This window comes from Tasmannia lanceolata, unplaced genomic scaffold, assembly GCF_043159265.1.
Source record: "Tasmannia lanceolata isolate RefF3 unplaced genomic scaffold, GAP_Taslan_0.1 ptg000012l, whole genome shotgun sequence".
NCBI lineage: Eukaryota > Viridiplantae > Streptophyta > Magnoliopsida > Canellales > Winteraceae > Tasmannia > Tasmannia lanceolata.
This window is the reverse complement of record NW_027518689.1, coordinates 35,568,397-35,582,161: the sequence shown is the minus strand read 5'-3', so window position 1 is coordinate 35,582,161 and position 13,765 is coordinate 35,568,397. Positions and strand designations below refer to the sequence as shown.

The following is a 13,765-nucleotide window of genomic DNA, read 5'->3' as shown; positions in this document are numbered from 1 at the left end:
CCTTGACCTGAAGCCAGGGTTGACGGAATGGTATCTCGGATTGGGCTGGGGTTAGCCTCAATGCAACCCAACCCGCCCGAGTTGTACTCCCATTACAATCTTCCCTAACTACCACAAGGAGTGGGGCCAGCCGCGTCCCTAGATTCTATTTACCTTTTTCTCTAAAAATTTAGGGAGATGATTTTTTCACCCCCTTGTAGGATTATACGCCCCGTTTTAACGTGATTTTGACATCCAAAAGCGTTAAAGTCTGCCACAATTCACTTTAACAGTGGAGCGTATAATCCTGGAGGGGTGAAAAAACCATCACCCAAAATTTAAGGGAAATGATATATTCTAACCCCTTTTTTACATGGCACAGCCCCCTCTAGTGTAAAAATGAGACTAGACTCTCCCACACGAAACTACTAGTCAAAGGGCAAAGGCAAGTGGGCAAAATAATTGCCGCCTTACACCTGACCTCTTTTTAACCCCATCAACCCAAACTTCCTTGCATCCTTTGCTCTGTCTTCCCTTCTCTCTCAACCTTCCTTACTGCAAATGTCTATAGTCCGCGTAAGCTCTCCAAAACACTGTGCCAATCAAGGAATAAACGTAGAGAAACTCTACAAAAAAATCTTCTACCTCTTCTCAACTATCCTTCTCTCACTCCTTTCCCTAATCTTCCTCATCTGGCTTATCTTACACCCTTCCAAACCTGAATTCTACTTGAAAGAAACAGACCTCTACCAACTCAATCTCTCAGGAACAAAACTCAACTCCTCCATACAAATCACCTTGGTTTCTAAAAACCCAAACCAGAGAGTTGGTATTTACTATGATCAGCTCCGAGTTTATGCTTATTACAAAGGCCAACAAATTACAGTAGATTCTTCTCTCCCTCCTTTCTACCAGGGTCACCAAGATAGTAACCTTTTGAGTGCTTCTTTGTTAGGGAACGGGGTCCCAGTCTCTTCGTCCTTTGGTTACGAAATCGGACGAGACCAGGTTGCCGGAAAACTTCTTCTGGGTCTGAAGTTGAACGGCAAGCTCCGATGGAAGGTGGGCACTTGGGTCTCTGGCCATTACTCTATCAATGTCGATTGCGTTGCGGTCATGGTTCTAGGCTCAAACGCAGGCGCGGGTCCGGTGAGCTCGAAACAGGGGACTCAGTGTTCAACCAATGTGTAAATAATAGAAGGTGGTTATTTTCTAGTAAGTTTGGTTTGGGTTTTGTCTATGATCATTTGTAGCTAAGCTTTGTTGCTTGAAGTTGCTTATACTAGTTTTGTTTTGTATGTAATATTTTCCTAATGGAAATAAAGATAGATAACTAAGTAATACTTTTTAGTTTTTGAAAGAAAAGGTTTTGGGGTGCACTCTTTATCTTTTTTGTTAGTTGGATGTTGGAAGAGACGTGAAGAAAAGCAGAAGATTGATCTATATTTAGACACAGTTATTAGTTTATGGGGGTTGGAGATGAGGGTGATATATTTGCTACTTTAGGATCTGTGGTGGAAGACATGGGGAGTTGATGAGTTTCCAAGGAATCTTGTTGATGTTTAACTCCACTTTACCTTTGCCTTTATCTTTATTTTATTGTGACAGTGGAAATATTTGTGGCCACTATCTGAGTCCATTTGCCTGTGGATTTTGTACTTTTATTACTTTTTCCAATATCACTCTCTAGGAGTGGCAATGGACTCATGCAAAGTCATGGCTCAAGAAGGTCCGAATGTTAATGGACAAGATCTGGGCACACTAGCTGGATCCGAACCGTCTCGTCTGGAACCAAGATCATACAATCTGAAGGTATTTCAGTTCATGACCTTGATGTGGCCAGTCTTTAGATCCGAATGTCCTTCATAATTCTCCTTCATTTATGTCTTTTCATGAGGGATTATTTTCAAAACATTTAGAAACCCTACTCAAAATGACAAATAATATTTTATTTTTCTGCCTTTTATTTGCTCTCTCTCTCTTCTTCCCACCCGCCCTTAACCTTAAGCCCAACTGTGTTCAGCATAAGTAGGACCTCGGACGCTCCGATAGACGGTCCTATTCAAAATGAATCACAACCCATAAAATAGGATCCGAAAAGTACTCCTACAACGATAAGGGATCTGAGTGAATCGTGACCAAGACATAGGGCTCAACCCAATCAACATTGATCTTGATTTTGGACAGAGATAAGATCAACCTCTTGCAAACCTTTTTTTTCCCTATATATCCAACACCTAGTAATTGATTTTTAGAGCCATGACTTGCATGAGTCAAATCAGCAATCATGCTGCCAAGTTGGATTTCGTAGTTTGTCGCCTTCCCTTTGGAGCTAAAGGATGCTGTATCAGATTTTGTGGCTACATCTGGGTCACGACCCAAAATAATTTGAGACCATTGGATTCAGGATTCGTATCTAACTGTTGCGCCTAAATCATGTCTATTAACATTCGGATCCTTTGAATTCATCGGACCGTCTGGGTCCATCAACACCTCTACAAGCAACTATGGAAAGCAAATTAGAAAAGTGCTAATTGATAAAGTGAGGAGTGACAGTATCAAAATAACCAAGTGCTAATATCATTTTCAGGAAAGTATTGAACCTTCTAAAAAGGTTGAGACCCAACGGGACGCGGCTTCACGGTTTTAGCATCTTTTCTCCTCCCCGGATGGCACCTACCCACCCCCAACCTGTTAAATTCTATTAGGGCACCCCCAAATAGCTCTACCATTGTTAGTCCCACATCAAGTGGATGATCTAAAACCCTCGATTAAACTGAGACTAAGACCACTTTGGAAGTTATTAACTAAGATACATAGTAATAGATAATTTACAAAAGTCATAAGGCCTGTCTTTCGACTTAAAATGGGCATAAAATAATTCTTACACCCATTTCAAGTGGAAAAATGGGTGTAAAAATTTGTTTTACACCCATTTTATGTGAAAGTTTGGACGGGAACTAACCCTTTGATGAATCAGGTGACCCAAGAGTTGTTGGTCACAAAAGAGGCAAAAGCATTTGGTTAGAAATAAAGGTCTATAATGGACGACCACTTTACAGTGTTGTAGACTTCAATTGTCAAGGTTAGGCTCCCTAATCAATGGAGGCACATGACTGCTTTACTTGCTGCTTAAGAAAAAACCTTTCAACCTTTCAAGTAAGACTACAAAAAACACCAGAAAACGGCACACGGTAAGGCCCTCGTTGGATTTCCAAGAAGATGAACATTGGCGGTTCAAGTTAACTTCTTCTTTTTTCATTGGTAATCAAACAATGGAAAAGCAAGAAATTTTGGAAAAGTTTTCCCTTTTCCGAACTTTTCAGAAAATTCCTCTAATCCAAAAAGGGCCTAAGTAATAAAATTATGAGGAAGCTACTAGAAACCTCCTTGACTGAAGTTTCTCCACTAAAACTTGCTTAGAAACCCCCTCCACGACTTGTTTAATTACTAAAATCACCCTAAATTTACTTTTAATCTTTTCCCACCCTAGTGCCAAAGATAAGACAGATAACCATTAAAAATAAAAACACAAAGCGAAAGGCAAATAATTAGAAACGAGATATCTTGTGAGAAGAGGATTGTTTGTACAACATAGAGCCACTGCCACGTTTACAATGATAGGGTCTGTCGTCAATGTTATTGGTCATTACTAATCTGGCCCATTACCCTTAGTGCCACTTCATCTGCTCAAGCAAGATGAAAAAGATGTGCTTTAAGATGTCTGTAACACACATTTATCAATATCTTAATCCTTATTTTGGTAGGCAAGCTGGGATCGAACCTGTGACTCAAGTTGAAATACAAAGCCTCAACCATCGAGCTACAGGCCCAAACCCATCAATATCTAAATCTTGAGAATGGGATCTCTGTTCATCAACGTACCTAGACTGATTGGGTCACTTATGATGTCCCTTGAGATTAATCACCCCTTATTACCTAGAACATATGACAAGTCTAGCCAAATGCCATTCAGAACACCTTGCTAGGATGACACAATGCGCGCATAGGTGCCAATTTGAGATGGGGCCAAGACTATGTAGAACATGGCATGTGGCAAATGTTCATGGTAATAGGGACGGTTGATTAGATGAGGCATCAGAGGGTGACCCAATGGGTCCAATTCTAACCCCTAACGGAGATCTCATTTACAAGATAAGGCATGCAAAAATCAACAGCGTGAAGACATCTTAAAGGACACATTTTTCATCTTGGTTGTTCAAGGGTCTAGAATCATCTGATGAGAGTGAGACTACGATGGCAATTTGTTGTTGATCCAGTCCCATCTTTGGCAAATGATATAGTAGGGAGGAAAAAAAGGCGATAATATTTTCAACAACCCCCCCTTATAAGGTGATTATGACGTGAACAGTGTGCAACTCTAACACTTTTTGACATCAAATCACCTTACATGAGGAGTGCACACGTAATAGGGGGCGGGGGGGGCGGCAGCGGCGGTTGTGGGTTGAAAGTATCATCTCCCTTCTAAAATTCCCTACGCAAATTACATGTAGACCCATTTTTAATTTTCATTTTGTATTGACCTCACCACCTATCTCTCTCACTTCTAATTAGTTATGGATTTTTTTTCCTTTTCAGTCGTAAATAGAGGGTCTCTTGTAGCTTTTAGAGAGATGCTAGGAAGAGAGAGCTTCCTTGGATTCAAGAACTCTTTCTCTTTTAGATTTAAAATCCAAGGTTTGAAGGTTCAATTTTTCAAAATGATAAAATTTAGATGTGAAAAAAGACTTTTGTTAAAGAGTATAAGTGTAGGCCTTTATTGCAGGTGTAACAAATATATAATAGAGACTGAGATGACTAATGTACTCGTTTGACTTTTTATGCTTAGGATGTTTTCTTCAAGATGCTCTTCTTTTCGCTCTTTCTTTCAAAATTAAAAATTTCAGACTTTGTTGTTCGAAGTTATTGCCGCTTCAAGTCATAGCTTCTTTCAATGCAAGGTTGAATTACTGAAATCTGAAGTCTTGGTCCCTCCAGTTTGAGAACATCACGTCCCACATGAGTCATGCTCAACCTATCCATCCAAGGCATAAACCATATCGACTTGCAACCCAAACCATACGATGTCTAGTTAGGAACTTTAAGTATGGTGATTAGGAACCATAATATATATGTTTTCATGTGATAAAACTACTTCAAAGCTACTTCAAAGCATAATCCTAAGAATTTAACCAGGGAACTCCTTGTGAAATGGGAACCATGTTAGAGCATGATATCTGAGAATCTGATTATTCTTGCATTCAAAATAAATAGAAATGCATTAACCTCATATTTTGTTGGTTGTAATTAGTTAATACTTAATAGTACCAAGACAAAGAAACTAATTAAAGTTAAACAAGTAATTGTTACAATTTATGAATCCCAACAAAGGATCATGGGATGCATTTCATTTCACTCCTTGGGACTATGAGACTCTATATGGAAAGTAACATGCAGAAGCTTTCTAATCAATGTGCAATCAACAAAATTACCGGACACATGAATAACAACCACCAAGAATTTACAGGTAGCACAAGCCAAATCACGGTACCTTCACTTGGAAAGAAAACCCAACAGTGGATCGGGTTAGTTGACCCCATACCCAGAAATCAATTTCTTATGGTTGCTGATGAGATAATCCCACTAAAGACTTCTAAAATCTTCAAGGTGCAATGCTCCCAAATCAGGGCACTCTGTTTGAATTGCAAGAAAAACATTTCTAACGAAATTTTTTTCTTGGGGATATTTTTTCTTCTCACGATTTAGAGGGAAATGATATGATTGTGGTTAATTTTGAGGGATATTATCATATATTATCCCTCCAAGTAAAAACTGAATAGGGTTGGTTCAGGTTATCTTTTTTCGTGGGTTAAAAAAGTAAGAAAATTTAGAAATATTTTTCCTTTTGAAACTTTTCCAGAAAATTCCTGCAATCAAAACATGCCCTATTGGAGAAAGCAAAGGTAACCCCTGCAAAGTGGATGATTTTCCTTTCTAAGCAGCATCTAACCACCGCATTCATGGGAGATATTTCTATGGAGATACTTTAGGAAGAAACATGGGTAAACACCGGCATGTCTGATTATCTCTATCCAGCAAAACATTTGCAATATTATTTTAACTATTTTGTTGCTACACCTATTGTTCTGATTTTTACTCCAAAAACATTATTAACTGAAATTAGACTACTTCCTATACAGGTACAGATTTTTACATCAGACATCGATAAGAATGGATTGCCATTGCAGAACAAAAATAGTGTAATTGAAAGACATAATGGTTTCCATATGAAATAAAATGCCCAGAATAATCTAGCTTGTTAATAGATCCACAGAGAAGTCAATGACTGCTACAGCTTCCACCAAAACATATGGCCAATAAATGTTGATAACGTGCTTGCTTAAATAGCGAGGTTGTGTTATGAAAGCGGTGCTGGCAAACCTTCCATTGGCTTTGTAGGGAATCTAGAGATTGGCTTTGTTAGCCCTGATTTGGGCTATTTGGAAGGAAAGAATAACCAGATCTTTGAAGGAGAGGCTGGGAGTAGCTATGGCATCTAGCAACAGATTTTTTTTCCATGATTGTTTAGTGTCTTTCCTGATTTTCAGAGAGGTTTTTGAATCGTCTATCTGATTGGACATTCGAATAGTATACGACTCACTAAATGTTATTCGTTGAGAGAGAGAGAGAGAGAGAGAGAGAGAGAGAGAGAGAGAGAGAGAGAGACCTGTGGAGGTTCACTGATGGGGTGAAAGAAATGAGCATATACAGGGTCATCATGTTATATTCCAGCATGTTTGGAGGTCCGCCAATGGTGAGGCGAAATGTCTAGCCCGTTTTAAAGTTACGTGTTGGAGTTACTAGACCAAACCTAGAGTGGTTTGATTTTCATTCTCCTTAATTTTCCAAGGTGTATCTTCTCTTTACTTTTTTGGTTTGGATTGTATCGACCAAGGTTTCATGTTCAGTATGTGTTTCAGTAGTGACAAAATGAAAACATGTCAGTTTCGGATGAAAATTTTGGCAGAAATCCTAATAAAATCATGGAAATGTATAGAAACATGCAAATGATGAACATTTGGGATAAAAATTCAAGAAATACTAGAAAAAGTACAAATACACACTTAAAAAACCATCAATTACACCCATAATGGGTTAGCAACATTGAGCACCTAGTGACATGCGCTCTCTGATAATTCACTATATACCACATTTCACATGTAATTCGTACATGTATTTATCCAAAATGCATACAACACATTTCACATGTGATTCGTATTACATAATTATGTAACACATGTTAGTAAAGTACACAACTGATACAGTTACAATTTTTGTTCCAAGATGAAATTCGGTTTCAGTGAGCGTTTCGATGTGGATGAAATGGAAATAGTTCGGTCCTTGTGTTGGTTTCAGTGGAAATTTAAAACCATGGTATTGACCAGATTTTTGGGACAAAGGCTTTGTTGTTGTTGTTGTTGTTGTTGTTGTTGTTGTTGGTATTGACCAGATTGGTCCCCGAGCTTTGCCCATTTTTTCTTAACTACTCCCTGCCATTCAAAAATATGTTGGTCACATGCTAATGTATCATGATATGAAAGACATGATCTGCAATGTCTTCTCAAATTTCAATTTCCACATACCAAAGCTTTCATCATTTTGAAAAATATATAAAATTGATAATAAGATAAAAAAATCAGTTAGTGATCATCACTGCCTAAAGTAGGTTGTGTCTTACTTTACCATCGTTAAAGTAAGACACTGCAAGTAGGTAGTCTGTTTTTTTCTTCAGCTACTGGCATCGTTATTGTAATATGTGTGTGTGTGTGTGTGTGTGTGTCTTGAATGGCAATACACTTAGATATTATAGATACTACAAAGCATCTTAGGAAGTGTAACCATGGAAAAATTGTTACAAAGCATCTTAGGAAGTGTAACCATGGAAAAATTGTCCTAGTCTCAGGAACTGGCATATAATGCTATTTGCATGTAAAATATGCAGAGCTGAAGCATGTTTGAATTGTATCATCTCTGATGAGAACGGATATCTGCACTCCCCCTCTTGTTGTAATGACATGCCTGGAGTGTGTTGTTTTATGAAATTTAATGGTTTCTTATTTCTTTTTTTTAAAATGACCAAAACAGCCTTGACCTCAGTTTGCTTACAGTCGTACACCAACCAAGAGAGTAACGCAGATTGCAGGCCAAAGAAAGGGAAAAGAGGAAGAACAAGAGGGATAAGAGGAGAGGAAGAGAGAAGAAAAGAGGAATAAAAGAAGAGGGGAAGATAATTGCTTGAATGGGACAAACCATAGCAAAATATACCTGTGAAATATCAGCTGGATATTGACATATTCCAGCAGCTTTATTTGTGTTTGTCGGATTCAAATATTCAGAGACGAGACGACTTAAATGAATCATCCAAAAGAAAATGCCTCCAGATGAGATCTTCTAGACATCCTCGAAGAGGTCAATACTGCCAAGGACACAAACCCAGCCATCCAAGACCTCTGGCCAGGAAGAACTGCAAGAAATATTTTTTTGAGAAAGAAATATAGTTCGTCGACGATAACAAGGTAATAATAACAATACTCCCCTGCCCCTATCATCATATGGGCTGGAATCTCGTGAGTCCCAAACCAATCTCGGCCATGTTCTAGAAGCCCATGGATGACAAACTCAACCTGCTTTCCACCTTCTCTAGTCCCAAGGAAAAAAAAAAAGAAACATGGTTATATCTTACATATTCCATGGAGAATGTCAAATTTGATCAAATATGGAATTTAGGGAAGAGATCCTAAGCCATGACCAGATAGATTTAGGAATTTGTGAGGAGGAAGAGAACAGCGAAGAAGGGTCATACATTTTCAGAGGTATGTTTGGTTATCCCTATTTTGGGTTGTATCTGACTTTCCAGAGATGTCGTGGTGACTTGAATCTTCCCCAGCATTGTAAGGGATACTGGCTAGGGCTGCTAGGCTGGATTTTCGATGTCATTTGAAGGCCTTTGTTCGTAGAATTTTTACATTTTAAGGCAAAGAAAGGAAAAATTAAAGATAGCTAGAAATCAAATCAGAGAAATTTCGAAAAAATATAGATAGGTAGAAATCCGATCGGAGAAATTTCTCAAAAGCAAAACCCTTCCTAAATGTCAACCCCTACATTTTCAAACATAGAGATTTCTCTTGTCTTGATTCTTGTCCTCTCCATTTCTCTTGTCATCCTTGAACTCTCATTGTTTGTAATAAGAACCTATGAAACCAGGAACCTTCAAAATGGGTGAAGAACCCGACAACAAGATACAATAAGAATAAGGGTGAGGGATCATTGTTTCAAAACTCCCCCACATCATCATCATCATCGACTCACCCGAGTTGACTCTCTTTTACCTTAGCCGAGTTCTTGAACGAGTTTGGAGCCAATCAAAACTCAAAACTCCATTCACTCCCGAGTTATGACCTTGTCAACCGAGTACTTGGTGGTGTCAACCAAGTACTCAAATCAATCACGCCAATTCAAGTCAACTAGGATTTGCTTTGGCCGTGTTTTGGCCCGCATCTGCTTTATTTTACTACTGTATGGGACACCCCTGATTTGTATCCTTATTTTTGGCTTTTTTCTTTCACTGCTATTGTGTAGGTATTGGTCTTCAATATATAGATAAATGAAAGATAAAAGCTTGAGCATAAATCTTCTTTATTCTTTTTATACTCCTCATCATAAAGGAAATAAGAATCCTAAGCATCATAAGTAGTAAATGCCCCTTTATTATTTTTATTCCTTAGTCATCATAAAGGAAATGAGAATCCTAAGCTAGGGTGAGAGAAGCCTCTAGGAAAGATGGTGTTGATTTGCGGCACAAGAGAGATGTCTCTGATTTCCAAAATTCAAACCACTTTTGGCTTATAAACTATTTTAACATTTTATAAAATGATTCTCACCCGTATCCCACACTTACCTATCAAATCCTTGCATATACGTATCCTAATATTTTGAAACTTGGAGGATCTCCGTACCTGACCCTCATAGTATCTGATAACGGCACTGATACAAAAAATGATTTCATGACGTGGAAGCTCACCTCATTCCAATGATTGGATTTATACGAGTTGAATATCTTAAGGGATTTGACAAAGGTAAATCAGATAGGAAGTGTTTGGAATTCCACAAGTCGAGTGTCTTTTTTCTCTAATTTGATGAAATGTGTTTTGATCATTTAAGAAAAATGACAATAAAATCGTCAAACAATAAAAACCGGTCATGCCAATTACAAATAAGTTCGTGTGTGCTCCAGCGCTCCCTAACTAAATGTGTTTCAGTTATAACCTAAGCTGCAAATTTCGTTTCGGTGGCCATTTCGAAATGGCCGCCGGAACGAAATTTTTCAATCATTTTGGTCAAATTTCATTCGAAACTTTTCGTTCCGGAAAAAAATACAAAAAATTCCCAAAAAATCAGAAATTGCTAGAAAAATATAAGAAACAACTAAATGAACCAAATATGTAAAAGATCCAATATTTACTTAAAGGAAAATCACTATCAGTCAGCTGAAATGCTTGTGTTGACTGTTGACCATGTTGACCCGTGCCTGACAATACGAGAAAATTTTGGAGACCAAATTATGTGATTTTTTTTACCGGACTTTTGGGATTTAATAATATTTGGACATGATAGAATTTATAAATTTTAAAAATTTTAAAAATACCCCACCGTTTGGAAGTTAAGATTTTGACCTGACCCATTTTTTTCAAATGAGGGGTATTCCGTTATTTACATGTAAATCTTAAGGACTTTACATGTGAATACTAAGAGGAGAAATGATGAAGGGAAGAGAACCAAGAAGAGACAAGGAGACTGGGACAAAAACAACTACACAGATTTCGGGCGAAATCCTAGATTTCAGGAATTTCGGATGAAATCTCAGATTTCGGTGAATTTTGTCCGAAATTACCGAAATCGAACGAAATCCAGAACGAAACGATATTTTGGTCGTTTTTTTCCGGTTTTCGAATAAAACCGGAATATTTCGGCCATTTCGGCTGAAACGAAACAAAATTTACAACTAGGGTTATAACCAATGTTGCAGAAGGGAGAGGTATGCTTTGAAGTGAGGTGTAATACTAGCAACATAAGTTTAAAAGAGAAAAAAAGGGGAAGGTGTGTAAAAAATAGGATTTCATCAGCATGAAACTTGATACAGCTGGTCATTGAGATAATACAAATAGCAGCAACTTCTTGATGAGAGAAACCTATAGCAACTCACAGTTTTCAATTTCACTGAGCATCAAGGAAATCACAAAAGACTCATGCAAACTATGAGCTATAGACGTGGAAATTGGGAAAACTCTCAAATGAGCTTGAATAACCCCCTCAGAAGCTTTTATGCTACCCTGTTTGACCCCAAAATAAGGCTTACTAGGGCTTGACGGGGCAAAGCATGTTCCTCCCTTGTGAGGGGTACGGTTCACATGCTATTCAACAAATGAGGTATACACATCATGAGCATCAAGATAACGCATAAGCCCCATCTACGCTGTTTCTATGCCTCACCTTTCTGCGTATGCCTTGTGCCGTTTTCGACGGTGTTCCAACTATGATTGGACTGGCTTTCATGAATGGGTTTCAAGAATAAGAAGAATATTGCTTTACTTATTATTATTATTTCAAAAAAGCATTATATAACATCCAGTATGCGAATAATTTCTCTATATAAGGTGATGCATTCATGAAACTTCCCATAGTAACGGTTCTATGAATTTGTTTCTTAAAAATCCTGTATGTTGGTTCTTAATGCCTTTTATCTTCATGAATCCCACCCTAGTAATGCTTCTGTAATTTTGCTTCTTAAAACTTCTGTATGTTGATTTTTAATGCTTTTAATATTTGAGATATGTCATAGATTGTGCTTAGTTATTGACAGAAAGCAACCATAGAAACAACAAAAATCCACTCAGCACATACAAAATGTTCTAAATAGGTATCCAGGAATGCTGAAGCAGTTTTACCATTCAAAAAAAAAAAGAAATGCTGAAGCAGTATTTAAGGCACCCTAATCTCTGCCAAGGGCATATAAAGCATGCCTAATATGCACCATGAAACGTTCCAAAATGTTCTAAATAAGTGTTTGGGACCATTTTTATGCAAGCCACCAGTCCTCTCTATCCTGTATCCCTTGGGATCCATAGAAATTGCTGGCAATTGTGTCTTATATTCCTGTTTAGATCCAAAAGCATGCCTAAAGCGCACCATGAAACATCCCAAAAATATAAATTCAGATAGGCGTTTGGGAATATTTTCACCCAAGCTATGAGTCCCCTTCCATCCCTGTATCTCTTGGGAATGGAATCCACACAACTTTGCTAAGAATTATACCCTGAATCTTGTTATCAGCAATTGATTCTCTATTTAGTAACAAAAATAGATTTCCTTCTCATTCAAACAAAATTTGAAGCAACACTTTTTGGGAATCAAGTATTTATCAGTATATCTGCAGCTGATTTTTCAAAATGCCAGACAGCCTCATTTTGATCACATTTAACTATTAAATCCACATCATTGCTTAGAATTTCCTCTTAAAATCAAATAAAATCAAAACAAGAGCAAAAAAAAATACACATAAGTAGTGTCTCATCCACATTAGCTTTCAATTCAATTGCAATATAATCTTCTAAAAATAATGTAACAACTTAGATAACCACCCAAATACTCAAATTATTAAACACCCATCAAAACAAACAATAATCCCCATAAATTCTACAAAAAAACATAACCCACTAAAAAGGGCTAAAAAATGAATCAATCAAACAACAGCCTCAAACTCACCTTCCACGCTAACCCATTTCCAAAAATGCTTCTTCACAAACACCGCCTTTTCTGCAACCCTAGCATCACTACACTCCCCATACTCCTCTTCCTCAGTCCAAAACTCCCCATCAGGCAATCCATGCACCCACGCATCAACCGAATGAAGAACATAACAAGCAGGAAGCCCCGGATAAGATACCGAAACCCTCTCCTCCACCTTAGTCCGATAAGAACCCGGCACAATTCTCACACTGCTTATAGAGTCCGGAATTAAAGATCCGAGTTCTTCCCGGACGGCCCGCAAGACGGCCTCATCGACCGTCTCGCCGGGCTTCATCTTCTCAGAGAGAGGACGGAGGCGGGGCCGGACGGACCCATTAGAGAGCTCCTGGTGGGATTCAATGAGGGTTTTGGAGTTGTCAAGGGTTCGGATTCGGATTGTTGCCACGTGGACGGTGCGGATTGGAGGGGTGGAATCAGCTAAGGAGGTCTCGCCTTGGGAGAGCTCGAGATAGAGATTGTGGACGTTTTTGGTGCCGGATTTGAGGCCCCATGAGGAGAAAGATTCGGAGGGGAGACGGGGTTTGAGCCAGTCCGATAAGGATTGTGGGGAGGAGAATCGGATTGTGGGTGGGCCGTTTTCGGACATGGTTGTGGGGTTTTTTTTTAAAATGAGGCGACGAGGGTTTTGGGGGGCGAATGGGAGAAGAGAGGGGGGGTAGATTTTGAGGGGTTTTGAGAAGAGGAAATGGGTTGAGAGAGCGGCAAAGAGGAAGATTGAGGGGAGATCGGGAAATGCAGAGGAAGAGGTTGCAGGAGACATTATATTATGAAACGTGGTGGGATTTATTTTTCTCTGTCTTTGTTTTTGTTTGTTTTGTTTCCACCTTGTAATGAAAATATGAAGGGGAATAATGTTGGAGATTATATTCTTCTTTGGAGGTGTCTTGGCTTGGAAGGATGACATAACCCTTACTTTTAT

The 13,765-nt window shown here is 38.5% G+C and overlaps 2 protein-coding genes across 3 annotated transcripts; one reads left to right on the top strand and one right to left on the bottom strand.

The window, feature by feature from the left end:
• Nucleotides 1-444: 444 nt before the first annotated feature.
• Nucleotides 445-1,322, top strand: LOC143887259 (Late embryogenesis abundant (LEA) hydroxyproline-rich glycoprotein family). Its single transcript, XM_077391373.1, has one exon. It carries the CDS (start codon nucleotides 541-543, stop codon nucleotides 1,168-1,170), a length of 630 nt encoding a protein of 209 aa, XP_077247488.1. The 5' UTR covers nucleotides 445-540; the 3' UTR covers nucleotides 1,171-1,322.
• A 3,451-nt stretch (nucleotides 1,323-4,773) lies between these two features.
• LOC143887993 (RING-H2 zinc finger protein) lies at nucleotides 4,774-13,743 on the bottom strand. 2 transcript variants are annotated; one of them, XM_077392256.1, is made up of 2 exons: nucleotides 12,802-13,743; nucleotides 4,774-5,043 (listed from the first exon to the last, which is right to left on the bottom strand). In XM_077392256.1, exons 1-2 carry the CDS (start codon nucleotides 13,604-13,606, stop codon nucleotides 5,015-5,017), a joined length of 834 nt encoding a protein of 277 aa, XP_077248371.1. In that variant the 5' UTR covers nucleotides 13,607-13,743; the 3' UTR covers nucleotides 4,774-5,014. The 2 variants fall into 2 exon arrangements, with proteins under 2 accessions (XP_077248371.1, XP_077248372.1); XM_077392257.1 differs by lacking the exon at nucleotides 4,774-5,043 and adding an exon at nucleotides 7,079-7,529.
• Between the last annotated feature and the right edge of the window lie 22 nt (nucleotides 13,744-13,765).

Excerpts from the sequence above, each read along its gene's own strand:
- LOC143887259 (XM_077391373.1), top strand. The coding sequence starts at position 541 with ATGTCTATAGTCCGCGTAAGCTCTCCAAAACACTGTGCCAATCAAGGA.
- LOC143887993 (XM_077392256.1), bottom strand. The coding sequence starts at position 13,606 with ATGTCTCCTGCAACCTCTTCCTCTGCATTTCCCGATCTCCCCTCAATC. Across the intron at positions 5,044-12,801 it reads GAAATGGGTTAGCGTGGAAG|TCGATATGGTTTATGCCTTG; the intron begins GTGAGTTTGAGG and ends TTGGGTTGCAAG.